At 43.7% G+C, this 23,604-nt stretch overlaps 1 protein-coding gene across 2 annotated transcripts in view; it reads right to left on the bottom strand.

The window, feature by feature from the left end:
• The window catches only part of SNAP25 (synaptosome associated protein 25), a 75,999-nt gene that overhangs the window by 19,974 nt on the left and 32,421 nt on the right, over window positions 1-23,604 (bottom strand). For both annotated transcript variants that reach the window (XM_081857473.1, XM_081857472.1), the window contains exons 2-3: window positions 4,314-4,450; window positions 2,552-2,593 (exon numbers count right to left, since the gene is read on the bottom strand). In XM_081857473.1, coding sequence (XP_081713599.1) covers window positions 2,552-2,593; window positions 4,314-4,385 — 114 coding nt within the window. In that variant the 5' untranslated portion in view covers window positions 4,386-4,450. The remainder of the gene's footprint in view (window positions 1-2,551; window positions 2,594-4,313; window positions 4,451-23,604) is intronic.

Raw genomic sequence — 23,604 nt, 5'->3', positions numbered from 1 at the left:
CATATAGGAAGATTTCTTACACTAATTATTATTATTATTATTATTATTATTATTATTATTATTATTATTATTATTATTTATACCCTGCCCTCCACAGCCAAGGCTGGGCTCGGGGCGGCTAACAAGCAATAATAAAAACAAGTTTAATGAATACAACTTAAAAACAAGATTAAAATACAACATTAAAATATTGAAACATTAAAATATTAAAATGCAGCCTCATCACAGGAGGAGGAAAGAAAAAGAAAGAGGGGGAGGGAATCAAATTGGCTCCAAGCCAAAGGCCAGGTGGAACAACTCTGTCTTACAGGCCCTGCGGAAAGAAATCAGATCCTGCAGGGCCCTGGTCTCATGAGACAGAGCGTTCCACCAGGCCGGAGCCAGTGTTGAAAAGGCCCTGACTCTGGTTGAAGCTAATCTAAAGTCTGAAGCTAATCAGAGTAATGACTCAATCTAGCTTAGTATTGTCTACACCGAATGGAAGTGGCTCTCCGTGGTTTCAGGCAGGGAATACTAACAGCCCCACCTAGAGGCACCAGGGTTCGAAGCAGGCATCTTCTGCATTCAATGTTGATGCATGCAGATTCCTGAGCTATGGCCCTCCCAGTGGCCAGTGAGCTTACTCTCTTAAGTAAATGTGCTCAGGACTGCAGCTTTATGCTAGGACAGTCCTGATCTTTGGGAGAAGATTTTATACATGCTTCCCCTACCCTCCCAATCGTTATCACTGCAAAAATGAAAAATAGAACAGCACAAAAATTAAGCCCATCTCTAACACCAGTAGTTCATGACATTTCCCTGCATAGCTGTTCTTTTCTGAAAGTAGCATGCTTAAATGCCAAGCTGATTTATCATGAGAACTGGCCTTTTCTTTCATGTTTTTCTCCTCCAGACTTGGCCCAGAGGTCAAATGTTTCAATAGGAGAGGATGTCTGCTCCAAAAATGGTGACACTGACCTGTATGTGAAATTTGCCTTCTTCCCCTTTGCAAAAGGCCTTCGTTCTGCCCCAGTGCCCTGTTATAAATTTGCTGCACGATCACAGCTAAGACATCACCATCAACAGGGGAAAGGCTCAGCACTAGAGCAAATAGTTTGCACTCAGCCGGTATCTGGGCTCAGTCAATGGCATCTCCAGTAAGAAAGATCAGAAAGCAGCTGACGGGCATGATCCTCATCTGAGAGCTGCTGGTGGGCAGAGTAGCTCAGGGGTCATGAACCTTTTGGGCTCCATGCAGGCCAGGGTCTAGTCTTGTGGCCCAAATTTGAAAGGGGGCAGGAATGCCCACCTTGTCGCCAAGCAATTAGGAGTTTGGAAGTCCCAAACTCAGGACTTCAAAACACCATGCCCAGCCCAGGCATGGGGTATGTGACCACCAAATCCAGCTCTATTGCCTATCAGTTGATGAGCAGTAGTGCTGGAGCCTATTTTATGCACAATCTGGAGTGCACTTGCAGGCTTGGGTTGCATTTACTCTGGACAGCATTGCATTTGAAAGGGAAGGTGCAATGAGAGCTACCACCTCCATCCAGAAGTGACAGCATGGACAAAAAGAGCTCTGAATTCATGACTCACCACAGAGAAAGCCAACTTTGATACCTGCCAATCTGACGGATTCATACTCATGTCAAATTGAAAGTTGTTGGCTCTATCCATCTTAACAGGACAGCAGTAATACAACATTTCTGGTATTATGTATTTTTCTGCCACACTACCAAAAAGCAGCTTCTGGAAGCTTTCCGTTGTATGGCATTGTCCTTCATGTTACCAGAAAACTATGTGCCTATGAGTATAACGATCTCTGGCAGGCAAGCTGTCTGATAAGCAGCAATGACTCTCCCTCACTTTTATGTATGTTTATTTACAAGATAAATATCCAGAGCACGGCCCCTGCCAGCTTGCATTAACAGTAGCTGAACGGTTTGAATCATCGTCCCTCCTCCAACAGGAAGGACGCCAAAATCCCACCTTTCTTCTCCTTCCCTTCTGTTGTTTCTGAGCTTCTCCAGTCTCCTAGTACAGAGACTAAATGGCTGGCCTGCCTCCTCCCCACTCCCAGAAGACACAGCATCAGACACTGGCTTATCTGCTGGCTGCCTGGCAATGCTCTGGCCACCTTCTAACTCTCCCTCTCCTTGTGAGATAACATCTTTCCTGAGAAGGAGGGGGGCTGGGCTGCCCTTTCTAGACTCTGACAGCCAGCTCTCATCTGCAGAGTTGGCCTCTTGCTCGCTTAGCTTAGTTTCTTAGGCTGACTCTTCCGCTGCGCTTTGGGGGGTCACGTTCCTGACAATGAGCATGGAGGGGGAACCACCACCTGGCTTAATGTATGCTGGATGAGCATGTGCATTCACCCAAAACTGTAGAAGTGCTTTGAAAGAAAAACAAACCACTGCGTTTAGAGAGGTCATTCCATAGATGGGACAATCTCCAGGAGCCAGTGAGTGTGACCTTCGCCATCATTTGCATCATGGGCTTTGAGATGGGTCAACTCCTGCAAACCATTCAGCATTCCTGAGAAAACACTGAAGTTAAGCCGTGGATTCCTTACCTCTTCAACAAGCTGCAGCATACGGCGAGTGCTTTCGAGTGACTGAGAAGGAAATGGGGGAAAAAACAGAGGAAGAGAGTTAGAATTGCTAAACCGTTTCAGCTCAGAAACATGCAGAGCATAAATACGTCAAATAAAAAAAATGATGACATCTGTCTTGTTTTAATTTATTTACATGGTTCTCTTTCCCCTCTCACTTTATTTTCCCAACAACCCTGTGACATAGGCTGGGCTAAGAGATAGTGATTGGCCCACAATTAGCCAGTGAGCTTCGTGAAGCAGGGGTTTGAATCTGGGTCCTGCTAGTCCTAGTCGAACACTATACCACACTAACTCTTCTGATTGTTTTCCAACTATACTACAACAGGCTATGGCTTCTTCAGGTTGGGTGTCTGAAAAGGACAAGGTTCTTGCCCAGGTTCTAAGTAGAGGAAGTCATGAGAAACTTACAACCAAAAATTTGCAGGTTAGTTGGGAGAAGCATTGGTGATAAATGTATCACCAATGGGGGAGAAGCTTCATTCTAGAGTTCTTTGTGATGGCGGCATATCATGGACTAAACCCCACCAGGAGCAATATACCTTCAATGAGCAGTACATGTGTGGTTGCTTATTTAGATAATTTATGCCACCTTTCCCCACCCAATATACTGCTCAAAGAGGCTGCCCAAAGAAGCTTGTTAGATCTGTACCTAGCTAAATGCCCTAGCTTGTTTGTTGGTTGTAAAGCCTAGAACAGAGAAGAGGAACCTATAGTTCTCCAGATATTGGTGGACTACAATTCCCACCATCCCTGGTCACTGGCTATACTGGTTGGGGCTGATGGGAACTGAAGTCCAACCACTTCTAGAGGGCCACAGGTTCTTCTTTGCTTGCCGAGGTGCATCAATGAAAGGCACAGGAAAATGACTCAATTTGCACTTTCTGGTATGTATTAAACAAACAGAAGACACTTAAAAAATTAAGTCACCAGAGGCATTCTCCCTTCCTACATGAAGACTTCACAAAGTCAACAGCAGAATCTGGGAGAGGCCTTGTTGTTGGACAATATTTTGACCCCTCTGGAATTACTCTTCTGCATTCTTTCATGAGAAGGGCCACAGCTCATTAGTAGAGCACCTGGTTTTTCATGCAGAAGGCCCTGGGTTCAAACTCTTGCTTCTTTAGTTGGTGGAGAAGCCACAGCTCTCTGCTTGCTCTTGGACTCCAGCTCCCATCAGTCTCAGCCAGCATGGCCAACGGCCAGGGGCGGAGGAAGCCACTTGGGCGCCTAGGGCGAGCTGCCCATAGGGGTGGGGCACACCATGGGGCCTCCGGAGTCTGCCTGCCTCCTCCCACTCAGCCGCCCTACTGCTGGGATGGGGGAGGCAGCGGGCGAACCATTTGGGCAGCATGGAGCCTGCGTGCGCCCAAACCACAGCGTCTCTCCCAGGAGAGATGCATTGCTTGGGCGCGCTGCAGGCCCCATGGTGAGTGCCGCCTGGCATTTTGTCACCCCCTCAGGAGTGACACCTGCGGTGGTCCGTACGAACCACACACCCCTTCCTCCGCCCCTGCCAACGGCTAAGGATGGTGGAAGGTCTAGCAGCAGCTTTCTCACTTCTGAGTTCAGAACATCAAAATGACGGAGCTGAGAAAGCAGGAAGCAACAGAAAAAGTCTACATTTATCTGGGTGAGGATCTTAGCCTGCAGACAACAGGCTGCAGGAGGAGGCTGTGGTTCCCCCCCCCCCTGCTTATCATTCCAGCCACATTTTCCTCACCTCATCGGTCATCTGGTCAGCACGCTGCTGCATTTCTTCCAACTCGTTGCGCATGTCAGCATCTTCGGCCATTTTGGCTGTGGGTGTGTGGGCTGGCCCTCTGCGTCAAGCAAATTTCCTTGGTCCTGTCAGCAAGCCTAGAACACAGAAAGAAAGAAAGAAAGAAAGAAAGAAAGAAAGAAAGAAAGAGAGAAAGAGGAATAAATTCAGTGAAGCGAAATCAAACAGGTTTCACTCTGGACATTTGCATGCTATGATGATCATTTTGAAAAGCAACATTAGATTAGTGGCCTCACACAAACAATTCTCTTCTGGATTATATCCGTGCGTCAGTGCCAGGTAATTTCAAAGAACCCTCTTAGATTACTGCTCTCACCGTCAAATCATTTAACTGTGCCAGGCAATTCTTATGAGCTAGAGAACAGTCATAGATTGTTCCCAAGGTGATGTTGTTCTATTTCTGGGGTATTAGTCACCCTCTTCAATAGGAACCCAAATGTTTGCTTCCTTGGTGCAATCACGAAGAAGAACTGATTCATTTCTGTTTTCTAAAGACACCAAGTCAGCCTCCGTGGAGCTGCTAATCTGATGCAAAGTGACTGCAAGGAAAGATCTCACAAACAACGTTTTACTTCAGATGGTCAGAACTTTATCCAAAGTTGGTGACAGAATTAAAACAGCAATTTATAAGGAACAGAATGTACCACAAAGCCCCAGCTGTTCCCGTTCCCCAAGCTTCAAAACTTGAGTAGAAATGGTTGGACTGTGGGTTGAGTCTTTGTCCTGCATGAAAGTTGTCTTCACTGAAAGAAGAAATATGGGGACATGGCTTTCTCTGTTACCCCCTATGCCCTCAGGAAAGGATAAAGTAATGGTGCTTGATAACTTATTAAGTAATAATACTAATACTAATACTAATTTATACCCCACCCATCTGACTGAGTTTCCCCAGTCTTCTTCCAGTCCATGTCAATCGCACATTTTAAAGTCTGTTCCACACACCCCATTCCATGTTATTGTGCAGATTTTTAGAAACTCTCAAATCCATGTGAAAATGTGTATTGAAAAAGGAGGTATGGAACAGGTCCATTCACATTGGAATACAAGCTGAACATATTCCTTGAGCATCATTGCCATGCTTGCAAAGCTGGTTTCCATAATGCCATAATGCTTTCTGATCATGGATGTTGTACAGCACAAAATGTTCCCCACTGAGGAAGAGCTTCTGAGGAAAAGCAGCAAGGACACCCTTCTTTTTTCTATGTCACACCATGGGAGGTCCCATAAATTCCTAACGGTGAAATTTCACTATTGGCATAAACTGATGAAGCACACCTGTTGTCAGGGACTGTGCTGAGGAGGGCTGCACAGATGAGGAATGGTGGGAGCCTCCCCCTCCCCCTCCCCCCTGCTGCTGATCAGGATCCTGAATCTTCCCAGGAGCAGGGGGACAGTATAGATTTGGAACAGTGGCTTGCAAAGGGACATAGTTCAGAAGACAGAAGTTGGGAAGAACTGGGTGGTGAACAGCTAGGAGAAGAAGAACTGGGGCAGAGAGTTAACAGACGCACTTTCGCTGGAAAGCACCCATCTGCTCAGCCCAAGGTCAAGGAGAGCAGATAAGGTGGCAGCACAGAAAGCACAGAGGTTGCAAGATCAGGTTGCCAGACGAAGAAGTGACATGGATGACTAGGGGGGAAGTGGGTGGAACCCTTAATTGGGAGCACCTTCATCCCTTGGAATGGATTCTTTGTTCTCTCGCTGTGATCATTAAAATTTCTAACTGGTAAGAGACTCCTTTCGCTTTGTTCTACTTATCTACTGCCAAAGTGTGGGAAGGGGGGGGGGGAGCTGAGTCCTTGAACTGACACCTGTCTTCTATAAGGACTGAAGTCCATCAGTCATAATTTACAGCGGTTAAGGCTGACCCAGCTTTCAGAGAGCATCTAAACTACTTTGTTGTTGTTGTTTAGTCATTTAGTCGTGTCCAACTCTTCGTGACCCCATGGACCAGAGCACGCCAGGCACTTCTGTCTTCCACTGTCTCCCGCCGTTTGGTCAAACTCATGCTGGTAGCTTTGAGAACACTGTCCAACCATCTCGTCCTCTGTTGTCCCCTTCTCCTTGTGCCCTCCTTCTTTCCGTACTTTAGTTGATAGGATGAACTTGGCATCAGGGAACTCCTCCGAAACCTGGGCCCCTTGACAGTGAGAGGATTTCAGTTTATGAAATCGCTTTTCCTCGATGACGCATCACCACTGTGGGAGAGAGGACTCTTCTCACTGAGATGCATCTGTTAATTAAATCTGAACAAGAGGCAATTGCCTGGATGTTGACATAACCGCTATCTCGCAGACATGACAAACCAAACAAACCTTAAATAAGCCATCAAGCGTTATATCGGAGACTCAGATTGTCAAAACTGTATTCCACATGAATGTATTTTCAGTGTCTCCTCCACTTCAGAAATACAGTGGTACCTCAGGTTAAGAACTTAATTCGTTCCAAAGGTCTGTTCTTAACCTGAAACTGTTCTTAACCTGAGGTACCACTTTACTTAATGGGGCCTCCCGCTGCACTGCTGCCACGCAATTTCTGTTCTCATCCTGAAGCAAAGTTCTTAACCCGAGTACCCGAGGTACTATTTCTGGGTTAGCGGAGTCTGTAACCTGAAGCGTCTGTAACCCGAGGTACCACTGTAGTTGTGCTGCAATCTGGCTGTCAACAGGAAGATTGACTTGGAAGGGAGGGGTAGGTAGAGATTGGGGGAGCATCCCGGGAACCCACCAGAATATGAAGAGGAAAAACAACCAGGAATGGCAATGAAGACGCAATAGACATGTGCAGATGGGTGGAGCAAAAAAATGACAGACACAGAAATGGCCAGAGACAGAGATGGCACACATGACATTTATGTGGAGCTGTTGGCTATTGTTTCTGAGGCTCCTGCACCAATCAGAAGCTGCGCCTTGGTTTTCAAACATTTTGAGAGTCAAACGGACGTCTGGAGCAAATTAAGTTTGAGAACCAAGGTACCACTGTATTTGGCGCTTTTGTTTTTGCTATTTATTTTGCTTTTTTGTTTTTGAGGCTTTTTCGGTTCATTTGTTTTTGTGACTGTGCGGAACCCAGTTCAGCTACTGATTGATTGATTGTGTGACTGCGGAAATGGATAAAAGCCCCACATCCAAACAATGACTATCATCAGTGCATGTAAGAAAAACAATTAATTTTAATTTTTATCATATACAATACTGTCTTATTTATTTTATAGTACAGTACATTGATTATTGATTTGCTTTTGCTTTTTGTTAGATAGTCTTGTCAGATAGTGAAATTCATGTTAAACTGCTGTTTTAGGGGTTGTTTTTAAAAGTCTGGAGCGGATTAATCCGTTTTGCATTACTTTCTGTGGGAAAGCGCACCTTGGTTTTGGAACACTTTGGTTTTGGAACAGACTTCTGGAACGGATTAAGTTTGAGAACCAAGGTACCACTGTGGTTTAGTTCCTGAATTTCTTATGCATATTGATAGTTTGCTTAGCTTAACAGATACTTACCCGAGGTGTAAGCCCCTACAGTCCAAATACAATTGGAAAGCTTTTCCCATTTCCTTCCTCCTTGCAGAGAAATATTTGAGGTTAATTTGGGAGAGTCAAAATGGCTTCAGGATTGTTCTCCTGTACTGTTTCAGACACGTGGTTTATATGCTTGTGTATGTGTGTTTGCCTTGTACGTTTATGCAGTGCTTTTTTTCTGGGGGTACGCAGGAGTACGCATACCCCTAAATATTTTGTTAATCGTTGTACTTTTGTCCATTTACTGTATTTATTTTTCTCAATTTGAACTATAAAGTGGTGATTTTCTTGAGTCAAAATGAGAGTACCCCTAAACATTTTTTTAGAAAAAAGCACTGCATTTATGAATATTTATTTTATATATGAGATTCTTATAACAGTTGTTGTTGTTGATTAGTCGTTTAGTTGTGTCCGACTCTTCGTGACCCCATGAATCAGAGTACGCCAGGCACTTCTGTCTTCCACTGCCTCCCGCAGTTTGGTCAAACTCATGCTGGTAGCTTCGAGAACACTGTCCAACCATCTCGTCCTCTGTCTTCCCCTTCTCCTTGTGCCCTCCATCTTTCCCAACATCAGGGTCTTTTCCAGGGAGTCTTCTCTTCTCATGAGGTGGCCAAAGTATTGGAGCCTCAGCTTCAGGATCTGTCCTTCCAGTGAGCACTCAGGGCTGATTTCCTTAAGAATGGATGCCTTTGATCTTCTTGCAGTCCATGGGACTCTCAAGAGTCTCCTCCAGCACCAGAATTCAAAAGCATCAATTCTTTGGCGATCAGCCTTCTTTATGGTCCAGCTTTCACTTGCATACATCACTACTGGGAAAACCATAGCTTTTACTATACGCACCTTTGTTGGCAAGGTGATGTCTCTACTTTTTAAGATGCTGTCTTATAACAGAGGTTTTCCTTATTCCTAGAAGTGTAGCTTCCGATATGCTGTACCACCCACATCCAGCTCCTCAGGGGTCAGAACAGCAAAAGTGTTTTGTAATATGTGGATTGCTCTGACAAGGTCATCCGTGTTTGTAAAGCACCGCAAATGATTTCTTTAAGAAAAGGGGATTGTATACCAGTATTTAGTCATAATTTACGATGCCCCCCAGGAGGCCTGGCTTATCTTTATTTATAGAAACAGCAGAGCAATTCAACAAGGTTACTCATTTGCAAAAAGTACGTTGCACAGAAGAATAATTCCAGATTTCCAGCTACGGACCCTGCAGAATCTGCACAATTTACTACTAATTGATATCTTTGCAATAAATTGTCTTAATTGCGTGCAATTAACGTTACAGCTGTGCTGTGGTGCATAGGCTAGAGAAGGGAGAGACAAAAAAATTTCTCAGGTAATGATTCTGAATCTGTTTGATGCTCAGAGCCTCAGACAACCACTCATTGTAGCAGCTAGAAAAATAGTTTATCGTAGCGTTAAGCCAAATATGAGGGAAGGATGGTGACAACATCTTTCAAGATCATTTCATCATCCATGAATTAAGCCCCCAGGTTTGGGGTATTTTTAAAGACTCCTTTGTGGAGGGGTGTGAAATTGTAATCGAAATGGTTTATTGAATATTTACAGATAAATTGTAAACAGATAAGAACATTGGCAGGAATGGGGAAAATTTATAATTTATCTTAAAGACCATTGTAAACAGTTAAAATCATAAGTAGGCTATCACTTGTAGTTTAAGGTTGAATTCTGGACATAATGGGAGATGTAAAAGATATGGATTATCATAAAAGATGCAGGAGGAAATGATTAATAACAGGACCCAGAAAATGTTCAAACAAACATTTGTAAAACAAAAAACCAGAAACCTTCCATCTAGGTATTTTGTCCACAGAGATCCCAGGTGATAAGAAAATGATATTTTAATACGCAACAACAGCAGTAAGAATGTTGGTTGCCAGAGATTGGAAGGGAGATAAAATCCCATTGAAGGAATCAAACAATCCAAAAGTTTACAAAGGCGTGGGAAGGTTATAGAGGGTATTTTAAAACAACATTGTTCCCAACTAAAATCTTTATTTACCTGGATTAATTTTCACAAATTGCATGAGTGATAAGTATTATATTGGATATAACATAGATGATGGTTAAGGTGATAAAGGACGCAGTCAGCACCAACACTTTGAATTGTGCTCAGAAACGTACTGGGAGCCAATGTCGGTTTTCAGGACATGGTCTTGCGGCTGCTCCCAGTCACCAGTCTAGCTGCCACATTCTGGATTAGTTGTAGTTTCACCAGTTCTGCCACCAGGGCTAATTAATAGTTTAGCCAAGGGTGATTTGAAGTTTGTTTAGTCAAAATTTGTCACTCCTTTTCTGCTGAAGAAACAGAAGTTCATTTTCCACTGGGAAATGATATACAGTAATACCTCCGCTAACGTCCACCTTGTCTAGCATCCATTCCGGCGAACGTCCGCGGCAAACCCGGAAGTACCAGAATGGGTTACTTCCGGGTTTGCCACTCGCATATGTGCAGAAGCGCTAAATTGCGCTTCCCGCATGCGCAGAAGTGTAAACCACACCACATGCATGCACAGATGTGGCGCTTTGCCCTACGTCCTTTTCGGCTAGTGGCTGGGGCTCCGGAACAGATCCCGGTCGCAAAACAAGGTACGTCTGTACAATGAAATGAAAAGGATGTTTAAAATAACTTTTGTAAACAAACAAACAAACAAACACCAGAAGCTTTAATTTTGGGAATTATAGGGACAAAACTACCTAAACTGTATAGAAACTTATTCATGTATGCGACTACTGTGGCAAGAATGTTACTTGCCCCAAAACAAAAAGAAGTCACAGCAAAGGAAGAATGGATCCAAAAACCTATGGAATATGCAGAAATGGCGAAACTTATCAGAAGAATAAGAAATAAAAGAATGGAAATGGTTTATTGAATATTTACAGATAAATTGTATTGAATGGTTTATAAAATGGTTTATTGAATGGTTTATTGAATGGTTTATAAAAGAATGGAAATGGTTTATTGAATATTTACAGATAAATTGTAAGCAGATAAGAACATTGGCAGGATTATTGTAGTAACCTGCAGTTTCATAAGTGTATATATTTAAAGAAGACGAATAAATGAGCAAATTAAGTTAATTTGGATATGCAGAAGATATTAAGAATAAATTTAAGGAACCACAGAAAGAGGGGGAAGGAAGTCAAGTTTTGAAATGTCAAAATGATTGTAAAACTAGTGAAATGTATAAATTTGAAAAGTATAATTTATTTATTTATTTAAAAAGAAACATACGTTCAAGTGGGTGCAAAACTCAATTTGCAAGTGATGTCGCCAAGTTGTCTTTGACTACATGAGAAGGACAACCCATTGTCATGTGATACATAGGACCCTCAATGATAGATTTTTGGAAGAGAGGTTACCTGAATTCTGGCTTCATGTTACTAAAATTACTGAGTTTCCACTGACCTTGCCGATGAAGCTATATTTGTGCTGCTGCCATTTGGTGGTACATATTTTTGCAAGACAGATTTTTCAGCAACGACTGCTGTGAAGATGAAATACAGCGGCAGGCTACATATCAATAATGATCTGAGACTATGGGTGACAGCCATCAAACCCTGTGTTGACCTACTTGTTGGCAAAATGCAAGCTCAGCTATCCTGATGATATATGCCCAAATGGGACTTCATTGTGATTTTTTTTTTTAAAAAAAAGAATATTTATAGTTGGTTATATATAACATTGCTTGTGTAACCATTTTTAGAATAAACCATTTTTAGATTGAATCAATTTTATAATAATGTTTTATAGCTTACAAGGCAATATCCTGCAGTTGGGTGATTGGGGTTCTGACATTCCCATCAAAATAAATGGCAAATAGCTTTGTCAGTCTTTTTCTTTTCTTTTTTAGTGTTCTATACTATCGTTCCTTCTTTCTTCTTCTTTTTTTTTTTTTTGCTGATAGTAATTTTTATTAATTTTCAATTATAATCCAATAATAGCCTCATTATAATAATGCTAATTTGTAATACAATTAATAATACCAATCATTCAAATACCAAATTATATAATTTAGATAAGGTCGCCCCCACATAATATAATAATAATAATAATAATAATAATAATAATAATAATAATAATAATAATAATAATAATTTATTTATACCCCGCCCATCTGTATACTCTGGGCGGCTTTCAACAAAACACTAAAATACAATAACCTATTAAACATTAAAAGCTTCCCTAAACAGGGCTGCCTTCAGATGTCTGGCGGCATTGAGATAAATTCAACAGCATGAACAAGTTTTGATGGATGCAATAATGGAACACTGAGTGGTATAGTTTTTGTAAAATATGCAGGGATTTATGATATGTAAAAGGAAGCATGGAAAGAGAAGAAGGGAAGTCATTGATATCTTGAGGATGTAAAAGGAGTATTTTAAATTGTAAAACAGAAAACGATATCTATATATATGCACTGCTTTTTTCTGGGGGGATGCAGGGGTGCACATACCCCTAAACATTTTGTGAATCTAAGTTTGGCCTCATTGAGGGGCATTATTTATTCTTGGGAGAAAAGCAATGACAAACCTAGACAGCATCTTAAAAAGTAGAGACATCACCTTGCCAACAAAGATCCGTATAGTAAAAGCTATGGTTTTCCCAGCAGTGATGAATGGAAGTGAGAGCTGGACCATAAAGAAGGCTGATCATCCCATGGACTACAAGAAGAACAAACCTAGCCATTCTGAAGGAAATCAGCCCTTAGTGCTCACTGGAAGGACAGATCCTGAAGCTGAGGCTCCAATACTTTGGCCACCTCATGAGAAGAGAAGACTCCCTGGAAAAGACCCTGATGTTGGGAAAGATGGAGGGCACAAGGAGAAGGGGGCGACAGAGGACGAGATGGTTGGATAGTGTTCTCAAAGCTACCAGGATGAGTTTGACCAAACTGCGGGAGGTAGTGGAAGACAGGAGTGTCTGGCGTGGTCTGGTCCATGGGGTCACGAAGAGTCGGACACGACTAAATGACTAAACAACAACAACAACATTTCAATATGAGTAGGAAAATGAGAGTACCCCTAAAGATATATTTTTTTTTAAAAAAAGCCCTGTACACACACACACACACACACACACACACACACACACACAGGTACCTTGGTTCTCGAACATAATTTGTTCGGGAAGTCTGTTTGACTTTGAAAACCAAGGCGCAGCTTCCGATTGGCACAGGTGCCCCGGAAACAATAGCCAACAACCGCAACCATTTCAGGTTTTTGGCATTCAGGAGCAAATTTGTTCATCAACTAAGCCATTCAAGAACCAAGGTTCCACTATATATATAAATAAAGAAATCAACGGGATTGAAATAACCCTTAGTATTGGAGGGGAACCTGCTGTAGAATCTTACTCCACACATTAATTCTGAATCACACTAAAATTGCTGAGTTTCATCTGGTTCATACCAGATGGATCTACCCATAGATAGATGACCGTTCCCAAGTACAGTGGTACCTCAAGTTACAGACACTTCAGGTTACAGACTCCGCTAACACAGAAATAGTACCTTGGGTTAAGAACTTTGCTTCAGGATGAGAACAGAAATTGTGCTCCGGCGGTGCAGCAGCAGCAGGAGGCCCCATTAGCTAAAGTGGTGCTTCCAGTTAAGAACAGTTTCAGGTTAAGAACGGATGTCGAAAACGAATTAGGTTCTTAACCCAAGGTACCACTGTACTGGAAAGAACTTCTAAATAGTGCTGCACGCCTTGCTCTCTGCAATTTTTCCTAGCTGGAAAGAGTTTTCAAGGAGCAGATGCCAAGCCACTGGGGGCAGAAGCTAAGTCAGAGAGAAGATCCGGCGTTGGGAAATTCATTTCCCACCCTCAGGGTAGCTGTGGTGAAGTCCTATGGCTCAGAAATACTCAGAAGCACAATCACTTCTGTTCTGCTCAATCTATCTGTGCAGAGATCTAAGGGAAAGTATAAGAAGTCTTTTCTTGGTGAGAAATATCCTTTGTTCACTTCTCCGTCTGTGGAACTACAGGCTGTGGGGAATTTAGGTCCTTCTTTTCCTTGTGTCTCTTCCTGGGGAATAAAAGGCTATGATGCACACCACGGTTGCAAGCCACGATTCCTTTTCTCCTCGGCTCAATAACCTCTGGTCAAATTCAACAAATAAATCTATCCAATGGATCCATGGTTCAAGCGCTAAGCCAGGGATAGCTAACCAGATGTTGCTGCAAAACTGTTTCCATCTCCTCTGACCCTTGGTCATGCTGGCTGATGCTTATGGGAGTTGACATCAGGAGTGCCTCAGGTTAGCTCTCAAATGCTTGCTGCATCATACCTACTAGGTCAGGTGTTGAGCTCTTTTTAAAGAGCTCTGGGTTGGGCTGATGTCAATGTAATCTGACCTCTCCAAGCACAGGATCAAATCTTTGATTACTCATAACTCTTGTAATGATGCCATTGTTGATGCAAGCAGCAATTTTATCATGGAGTCTTCTGTAAAGGTAAAGGTAAAGGACCCCTGGACGGTTAAGTCCAGTCAAAGGTGACTATGGGGATGCGGTGCTCATCTTGCTTTTAGGCTGAGGCAGCCAGCGTTTGTCCACAGACAGCTTTCCGGGTCATGTGGCCAGCATGACTAAACCGCTCCTGGAGCAATGGAACACCATGATGGAAACCAGAGCACATGGAAACACTGTTTACCTTCCTGCTACAGCGCTACCTATTTATCTAATTGCACTGGCATGCTTTTGAACTGCTAGGTTGGCAGGAGCTAGGACAGAGATTCGAACCGCCGACCTTCTAATTGGCAAGCCCAAGAGCCTCAATGGTTTAGACCACAACACCACCTGCGTCCCCTACAAAGGGCTTATCCACACTGACTTTTCCTCAACTCTTTCCAGGTGCAGGTCGTGCTTTAAAGCTTTGTGTCTGAGTGCCCTTTTTTCCTTTTGCTCCAGAGTGTTCCCCTCAAAAGCCCACTCTTTAAAGCTCACTTGGCACAAACAGCAATCTGCAGAAATCCCAGTTTGACATTTGCTCCAGTTGAACGCTAAAGAGCGGGCTTTCATGGGGAAAGCTCAGGGCAACACACACACACACACACACACACACACACACAAACACACACACAAAGCATATACTTGGACACAGAACTTTTAAGTGTGGACCTGCCTGGATAGTGCAGAGCAAAACGTAAGTGTGGATAAGCCTTAGGTTTTAGTCAGAGCAGACTTGCTGAAAATAATTAACCTAATTTGGGCTAGTTCATTATTTTCAATGGGTCTACTATGAGTAAAACTTAGTTGGCCCACTCGGTTCAAATCCCAATGTACTTTTTTTACCTCGCACAACTGGTTGGGAAGACCACAGAGCTCATCTGCTCTTACTTGATTCAAAGAATGCTCTGGCCCTCATTCCGCCCAATAGTTTTGGATGGGGATGTTCACACACAGCTGCATCCAATGTGTTCAAGGACACTGAGATGATGACTGTAATGCCCATGTAATACATATCCAAATTTTTCAGTGTTGGTTATATGTGCATTGAAGGCACCTTCCACCTGCAGAAAACGGGGTTCATATCTGCAGCAGTTCCAATCTGTTCTCTCTCCTTGAAAACCCCCAGCAACAGCAAACCCCAAACTTTCCTGAATGTTGTATGTACAAAGATAAGAGGGTTCAGACAGAAGGATGCACCACACCCTCAATGCATCATAATTGCTTTGTTTTTCTGCTTTTCTTTTTAGCATCCAAGTGTTTCAAATGTATATAAACCTGCAACCTTACAACAACTATGTAGGCAAACAACCATTATCGTGCCCATATTGCAGACACCAGACTGAGGCTGAGAGAAAGAGACTTGCAGAGAGTTCAAGACAATGGCAAGAGTCAAATCTGGAACTCCCTGAGTCATATGCTAAACCGGTTAGCATGTAATGTTAAACTATGGCTCCATGTGGAAGAGCATCATACAGCTGCACCGAGTCAATGCATTCTTCCCTTGATCCCATATGCCTCAGATTGTTTATTTTATGGTTTGGCCACAAAACAAAGTACGCCACGTCCCCAGTGAAATTCAATAGAGGCTACTCATCAGTTTTCAGACTTCAGCCTAAGAACGAAAGGAAGTCAAACAAACACAGCCCAGCAATCGAGTGCTGCTCCTTTTATTATGAACTTGAAATAGAATACTTGGATAGTATTCTATTAATGCTCAGTTTTATTCCAGCCCAGATGCCGTGCTGTTATTCCACAGTTCGTCTCTCTTCCCATAACAAAGGAAAACTAGAATTAGCAATCTTGGCAGGGCAACCCAGCTGAAGTGTGTGCATGCCTTGCAGGAAAGTCAAATAAAGTACTGTAATTTTCCATAGCAAAACCAGCACATTGGACAGACAAGGTTCTCTTTTAAAAGTCCGGCCCCTTTCAAAGCATGCACACAGGGGCAGCATCAACAAGACAGAGCTGCCTTGGGGATATTCTGTTAAAAGGCAGTGAAAACCAACCCAAATACATTTTAGCTCTGTTGCCTGAACAAACAGCGGATATTTTATTTGTGTGCTTTATTTGCCCCCGATGTTAAGTTTTGTTTTTCTTTTCAAATGCACGCGTTGCAAGCTAAGGCAGTGCTTGTTTTTTAAAACATCATTATCAGCAGCAGCATCAACAAGAACAAAACAGAGGCCTTGGTTATGTAAAAATATGATTAACTTCTACCCTGGTAACCTATTGTTGCATGGCACCCCAATCTCTGAGCAGTGGGAGATTCCAGAGTCTGTGTTTTCTTTTGGAGCACCAGGAACTGTGGTGTCTTGAGGATATATGGTTTATTCACACAAATATACAACCTGAGCCAGTGATGGAGGGGCTCACAGCATTAACACTCCAAGAGGGTCCTGTTTCTCCCATAGCTGCAGTGTGATGGCCTGGGAATCGGATTCAGAGGCTGAACCTGAGGATTCCCAGCCTGCACAGGAGTCCCCGCCCCCAGGGCCGGCTGAGCCGGGGCAGGGGCTTGAACCTGAAGGGCCCTCACCTGTGCCGGATCCTCAGGAGCAGACACCAGCTGAATCCGCTCTGGCTCCAGAGGTGATTGAGGACCCATTGCCTGCAGGTGCTCCTCTCCCAGCTCCGTCAGGGGAAGGTGAGGTTGCCTCTGGGTCCAGTAACCCTCCACCCTCTCCAGAGCTGCAGAGGCTCAGGGCAGAGAGGCAGAGGGAACTAAGTTCCCGCAGGAGGAGTGCTCGCCTTAAGGCCAGGAGAGGCGGGTCACCTGTGGGCCGGGGCCGCCCTATGCCTCAGAGGAGATAAAGGCCAGCCAGCCCAGTCCCAGGTTGCGGGAGCAACATTGTTGGTAGCCTGTTCCTGCCAGCACCCTGACCTGCTCTTCTGGAGTTCCTGACCACGCCCGGATCCTTGCCTTGGACCCCGCTTTGCCCTTGACAGCCTCCAGACCCTCGACCCAGGACCGGACTCAGACCACGCCGCACGGTACCCCCCCCCCCCGGGACCAGCACATGCAGCCTTGGATTCAAACAGAAGTCAAACGTTGTGCTCTCTCTCCAGTTTGCTGCTTTCCCTCTCATTCACATCACAGCCCCCAAACTCTGGTTAAGGGAGGGAGCCCCCATCCATTTGCCATCTAGCACCAAGCCCCTTAACCCTTTGTTCTCTTACTGGCCCATCGCCCAGGTGATCGGCTCATTAGAAAGCTAGCCCGGTTATATTTTAACACTGGATCTAGGAGTTAGAAGGGTATTGCAGACAGCCTACTCCCCACCCCATTCCCCCACTCATAACAAGATAATTCCAAATTGACAACAACAGAGAACTAGTATTCTGCTCTTGTATTTCACAGAACGGATGATTAACAGCTCTCCTTCTCTCTCTTTTCTAGTCTCCACTTCATTGCCTGATGTTCTGGCAATGTGCATCTCTTTATTCCTTCTCGGCTCTGAGTAAAAGCTAAGCAAACAAAATATCATTGCAGAATGGCTGCTGTATTAATTTTTTAAAAAATAAAAAATGCAGCGAAGAGAAGAAATCGCCACCACCCTTTACGTTTTCTGAGCAGCGGAGACACTAATATTATGATGTAAGCAGAAGGAGCGGCTTTCAGTGGAAGTATCTGATCTAGCATGCAAAATAATAATAATAATAATAAATTCACCAGGAGAAAACATGCACACAGCCTTGCATATGAACACACACATGTTTGTGCTTATACATGTGTGCAAACACACACATGTGCAAAGATGCACACACAGAGGAGGCTTTCCACTATCATCTGATGCATACCCACACATGTGTGCTAATGCATAATACTGGCTAACTCCTTGTGGCAGGTGTGTATGTGTGTGTGTGTGTGTGTGTGTGTGTGTGTGTGGAGCTTAGGAATGTTAAACAGCCATGCAAGTCCCCACCCACCCCTCTATGTTAGCTGCTGTGCATAATGCGTGCATAGAACGCACACTCTGCCCTCACCATCTCCCTTCAGCCACCAGATATGACTGTGTTTTAATCGAGCCTTGTCATCTTACAAAGCCAACTGATCGAAGCAGCGTACAGTCATGACTAATAAGCAGGATCTGAGCGGCTCTGTGGCAAGCCCTGAGGCAAATGAGTAAGCACTAAAGGGGAGGGAGGGAGGAGGGAACAGGCAGCTTCCACCCCCTCGTGCCGCCTGCACAGAGGCCTGTCACATGGACCTTCTCCGTGAACTGTGAGGAGCAGCTCCCTGAATCCCTCTGGAAGGCGAGATCACATGCCAGAACTTTCACAGAGCAGATGTGCAGATCAGCAGACAAAGTCAGCCTGCAGAGTCTTTTCCCCAAGCTTTTTCTTAAATCCTGCAATCCTCCCGTCCCTCCACCGAAACTGAATGAGTAATCATTGGCTGACCCACACAAGTGTGTGTCCATTCTTGAAGGCAGGGGTAACACAGTTGTGCCCTCTGTGGGATAAATCCAGTTTCATTTAATCAGCATGCTTAATTCATGCATGAAGGGGTTAAGACCATAGACTAAGTTGTCCTGCCAGGTTTAGCTAGGTCACACCTCCTCTCCTTGGGCGAGGAAGGGTTACCAAACTCTTTGTTCTCCTACTTCCACCATGTGAATCTCACCAGTAAGGAGGTCTAATCTGGAGGCTCCAAGCTTAGACTGTGTGGCTTTAAGCAAGCCATCTTTGTGTTTCAAATAATTTAGAAATATTTACTGTTTTAGAACCTAAGTTCTACTGCCTGTCTTTTCTTGCTGTTGTATGGAAAAGCACATGATTCTGACCTTTGAGGAATTTGTAAGTAAACTTTTTTAAAAAAACAAAACTTATTAAATGGGTCATCTCTCTTTATGCTAAGGGAACTGGGGAAAATTGGGAGCAATTTAGAAGGGGATATTTTATGGATTTAACGGTAAATTAGGCTTTATGTTGCTGCATATTTTGTGATTTTAAAATAATCTCTGCTGGAGTTTTCTAACCTGGTTCTTGGCATCCGAGGATTTCCCCTTTTTGTTAACCCCTCCTAGAGGTGCCGCAATAAAACTACTAGCACACTTACAAAGCTAAGCAGGGTCTGGTATGGTTTCAAATTGGATGGGAAACCATGTGCTGAGATTGCTGCATTGCAGCGGGTTGGACTAGATAACCCTTGGATCCCTTCCAGCTCTTAAGTTCTGTGATTCTGTGATATTACCCTAAAGTATTTTTCCCATTTAACCAAAATGCAAAAACCAACCCCCCCTCCAGATGTGACATGGGATCACATTGGTTTGGTAGTCTACCCACCTGACTTGAAGTGGATCACCAGAAAGCAGAGGACTTGCATTTAGCACTGAATATAAACAGTCCTCAGTGTGCAAATGAATATTTGGTAATACACTTCTTATCGTTGCTGAGCAGTTGTAGCTTGAGGTGGTCATTTTTACTCTCTTTCCAGAGGCTTCCCTCTTGTATTTAAATGAACTCTATCAAATACTCCTTTAAAATTAGGAGTTAGGCAGTTGAAACAATCTCGGGCTACCATTTCTAACCCCCCTTAGCTGGGAATAAGCCCTGTTGAATTTAAGAGAGGTGACATGGTGAGGATTGCACTATAAGTTATTAAATTGTTTTAGCGTTAGGCTCCATCTGCACTGTAGATTTTGAGCAGCGTCATGCCACCTTAAATAGTTACGGCTTCGCCCAAAGGATCTTGGGAACTGTAGTTTGCTAAGGGCGCTGAGGGTTGTGAGGAGACCTCCTACTCCCCCCCCCCCCCATTTCTCAGAGTTGCCAGGAACAGCAATTGGGTTGCTAAACTGTACTGAGAACTGTTGCTCTGTAAGGGTAATAGGGGGACGCGGGTGGCGCTGTGGGTTAAACCACAGAGCCTAGGACTTGCCGACCAGAAGGGCAGTGGTTCGAATCCTCGTGACAGGGTGAGCTCCCGTTGCTCGGTCCCTGCTCCTGCCAACCTAGCAGTTCGAAAGCACGTCAAAGTGCAAGTAGATAAATAGGTACCGCTCTGGCGGGAAGGTAAACGGCATTTCCATGCGCTGCTCTGGTTCGCCAGAAGCGGCTTAGTCATGCTGGCCACTTGACCCGGAAGCTGTACGCCGGCTCCCTCAGCGTCTCACGTACGCCGCCTGGCGATTTGCCCCGCCCCTCGGCGCCCTGCCCCGGGTGCCAGAGAGGCTTCGTCTGCCACTGACTACAGTTCCCAGGATCTTATTGGGTGAAAGCCCTGACTCTTGAAAGTGGTATGATGCTGCTTAGTTATGAATCAGTTGGTGAAGACTGCATAAATTTGCCTATGTATCACACATCTGGAAAAGGGGGAAGTTCTTTGATTGTAGCTCTGTGCTGTGTCTTCCTTATCATTTTCCATCCCTTGACATCTGACTGGAATGGTCCCAAGAGCCTCAGAACCCTAGATAGTCAACACATTTGCCCAGTGCTTTTTTTTTTCTTAAAAAAAATAAAAATGTTTAGGGGTACTCTCATTTTGACTCAATAAAACCACCATTTTATAGTTCAAATCGGGAAAAATAAATACAGTAAATGGACAAAAGTACAAAGATTCACAAAATGTTTAGGGGCATGCGTACCCCTGCGACCCCCCCCCCTGGAAAAAAGCACTGTATTTGCTCATTCCATTAGTTGTTGGCCCAGGCAAAGTAAGCAAACATTCACCATAGTCAATGGTTCCCAACGTGATCATTAGACAGCAACGGCTTGACGTTGGAAATAAAATCCCTGGGTTCTCCAGGTGTGACTCGTTAAAGAAAAGGTACAAATGATTTGATTTAGGCTTGCCACCATCCCTTTTGGCAGGCATATTCATCCACTTGAAAGACAAAATCATATAAGCATTCACGCCAATCCGTTAATTGGAGGTCAAATTGCTCCTGCGATAATGTTTCGGAGCTGAGGCCGACGACTGCATAAAAACCCGTAGCTTTGCTATTCATACACATTTGATAGCGTTTGACATTTGTAGGCTGACTAACAAATTATATTAGCCACAGGAGTGTTCAACAGAACCCCACAGACGCATAATTCTTATTTGCTCGTTTCCAAAGCATGGTGCCGGTTCACTTCCAGATTTCTGGTCCTCAGCTACGGCACGCAGGAATGTTATTACGAAGAAGCCCCAAGAACCACACACCCGTGTTTTGTTAGCCCCAAAATGCAAAATGAGCAAGGTCCCAACTAAAGAAGAATGGCAACGTAATCTGATGGAATATGCACAGCTTGCAGATTTAACATACAGAATTAGAGAACAAGAAGAACATTTGTTTAGAGAGAATTGGAAAACATTTATTGAATATATGGGGGGAAATTGTGTACACCTGAAAACACTGGCAGCACTAAGATAAATTCAACAGTGTAAATAACATTTGATGGCTATATTAATGGAATGTTAAGTATTAAACAGCCCTGTTTAGGGAAGTTTTTAATGACTGATGCTTTAATGTATTTTTAATCTTTTGTTGGAAGCTGCCCAGAGTGGCTGGGGAAACCCAGCCAGATGGGCGGGGCATAAATTTATTATTATTATTATTATTATTATTATTATTATTATTATTATTATTATTATTATTATTAAATGGTTCAGTTTTTGTAAAATATGCAGGAATCTATGATATGCAAAATGAACCATGGAAAGAGAAGAAGGGAAATCATTGATATTTCCAGGACGCTAAACTGGTTGCACACGCCTGGTTTGGGAAGCCAGGATAGAAGAACTTGAACACCAAATTTCGTTTCCACCCCTCGGAGTACTCAACACAAACCAACACACAAACACACAACCTTTGTGTTTCCAGTGATTAAATCATAGCTTGGCAGGAGAGGATTTATCTTGTACTAATACAGGCATTGAAATTGCACCCCCCTCCGTCTCCCCGTGACCAATCAGCAAGGCTTCTACGGCATCAGCATGTCGCGTGAGCAGCAGATTAATGGAAAGATGCAGCAAGCTAAATCCTTTCTGCTCAGACTGTTTCTATCCAAGGATCAAGCCCTTCCCCTCTGCAGAAGGTTTTATTGATTTCCTTCTTTAGGTTTGTTTTGCTACTGCATTTCGGTGTATAACAGATAAAGGTAAAGGTAAAGGGACCCCTGACCATTAGGTCCAGTCGTGACCGACTCTGGGGTTCCGGCGCTCATCTCGCTTTATTGGCTGAGGGAGCCAGTATACAGTGACTAAGCCCCTTCTGGCGAACCAGAGCAGCGCCTGGAAATGCTGTTTACCTTCCCACCAGAGCGGCACCTGTCTATCTACTTGCACTTTGATGTGCTTTCAAACCGCTAGGTTGGCAGGACCAGGGACCAATGAACGGGAGCTCACCCCGTTGTGGGGATTCGAACCGCCGACCTTCTGATTGGCAAGTCCTAGGCTCAGTGGTTTAACCCACAGCGCCACCCACGTCCCATATAACAGATAGATAACAGTAAAAGACACAGAGCGAAAAAAAAGGAATTTATTTTCTTTGGAAATGGAGGGAGGTGAGGAGTTCCAAAGGTTTGAAAGAACCTTTTTATTTTAATGTTTTGAAACGGTTAAAGTTATAATGTATAAATTTATGTAAAACCTATATATATATTGGATCTTATTTCACAAAGCGATTGTCCACAGAGCTCCCCGAGTTCCCCTGTTTGCTGCTGCAAACTTTGTAAAATGACAACACAAGGGACTGAAGGATGGAAATGAATAAATGTGATACCTTTGCTACAACTGAATTCAAAATGGCTTCTGCTCTGGGTTTATATCCTCTCTTGGTGTTTCCTAGAACTGCTTCTCTCCATGTACTGACTTAGAGAACACCTTGATTCCTTCTATTGTTACATGCAGATTCACTGTCCATTCATTCACTCCTGTGATTGTATAAAGGGATCACAGATCGTATACAGGGCTCATATTTTCCCAAATCCCTGATACTTTTAGTCAAAAGGTGTCAAAGCTGAGACAGGCTTTGGATTGACAACCTGGGATAGCTGCAGACAGTTCTGAGCTAAACAGATCAGAGGTTTGATTCAGCAGAAGGCATTTTTGTGAAATCTGTAAGATTAGATTACAGCCTGGGTACAGGCTCCTGTTATTCTGTACTCCTGCTGATGGTTTGTGAAGCCATTTACAAATGCCATTGCCAGACCCTTCCAAGTGTCCCTGTTTTCCAGAGACAGTCCTGGATTCACAGAAGCCACCCTGGTTTCTGATCTGATCCCGGAATGTCCTGCTTTCTCTTAGGA

The sequence above is a fragment of the Podarcis erhardii genome (genome assembly GCF_964252035.2).
Source record: "Podarcis erhardii genome assembly, chromosome: 3".
Taxonomy (NCBI): Eukaryota; Metazoa; Chordata; class Lepidosauria; order Squamata; family Lacertidae; genus Podarcis; species Podarcis erhardii.
The sequence above is the reverse complement of the archived record's forward strand: the minus strand, read 5'-3'. Positions and strand labels throughout refer to the sequence as shown.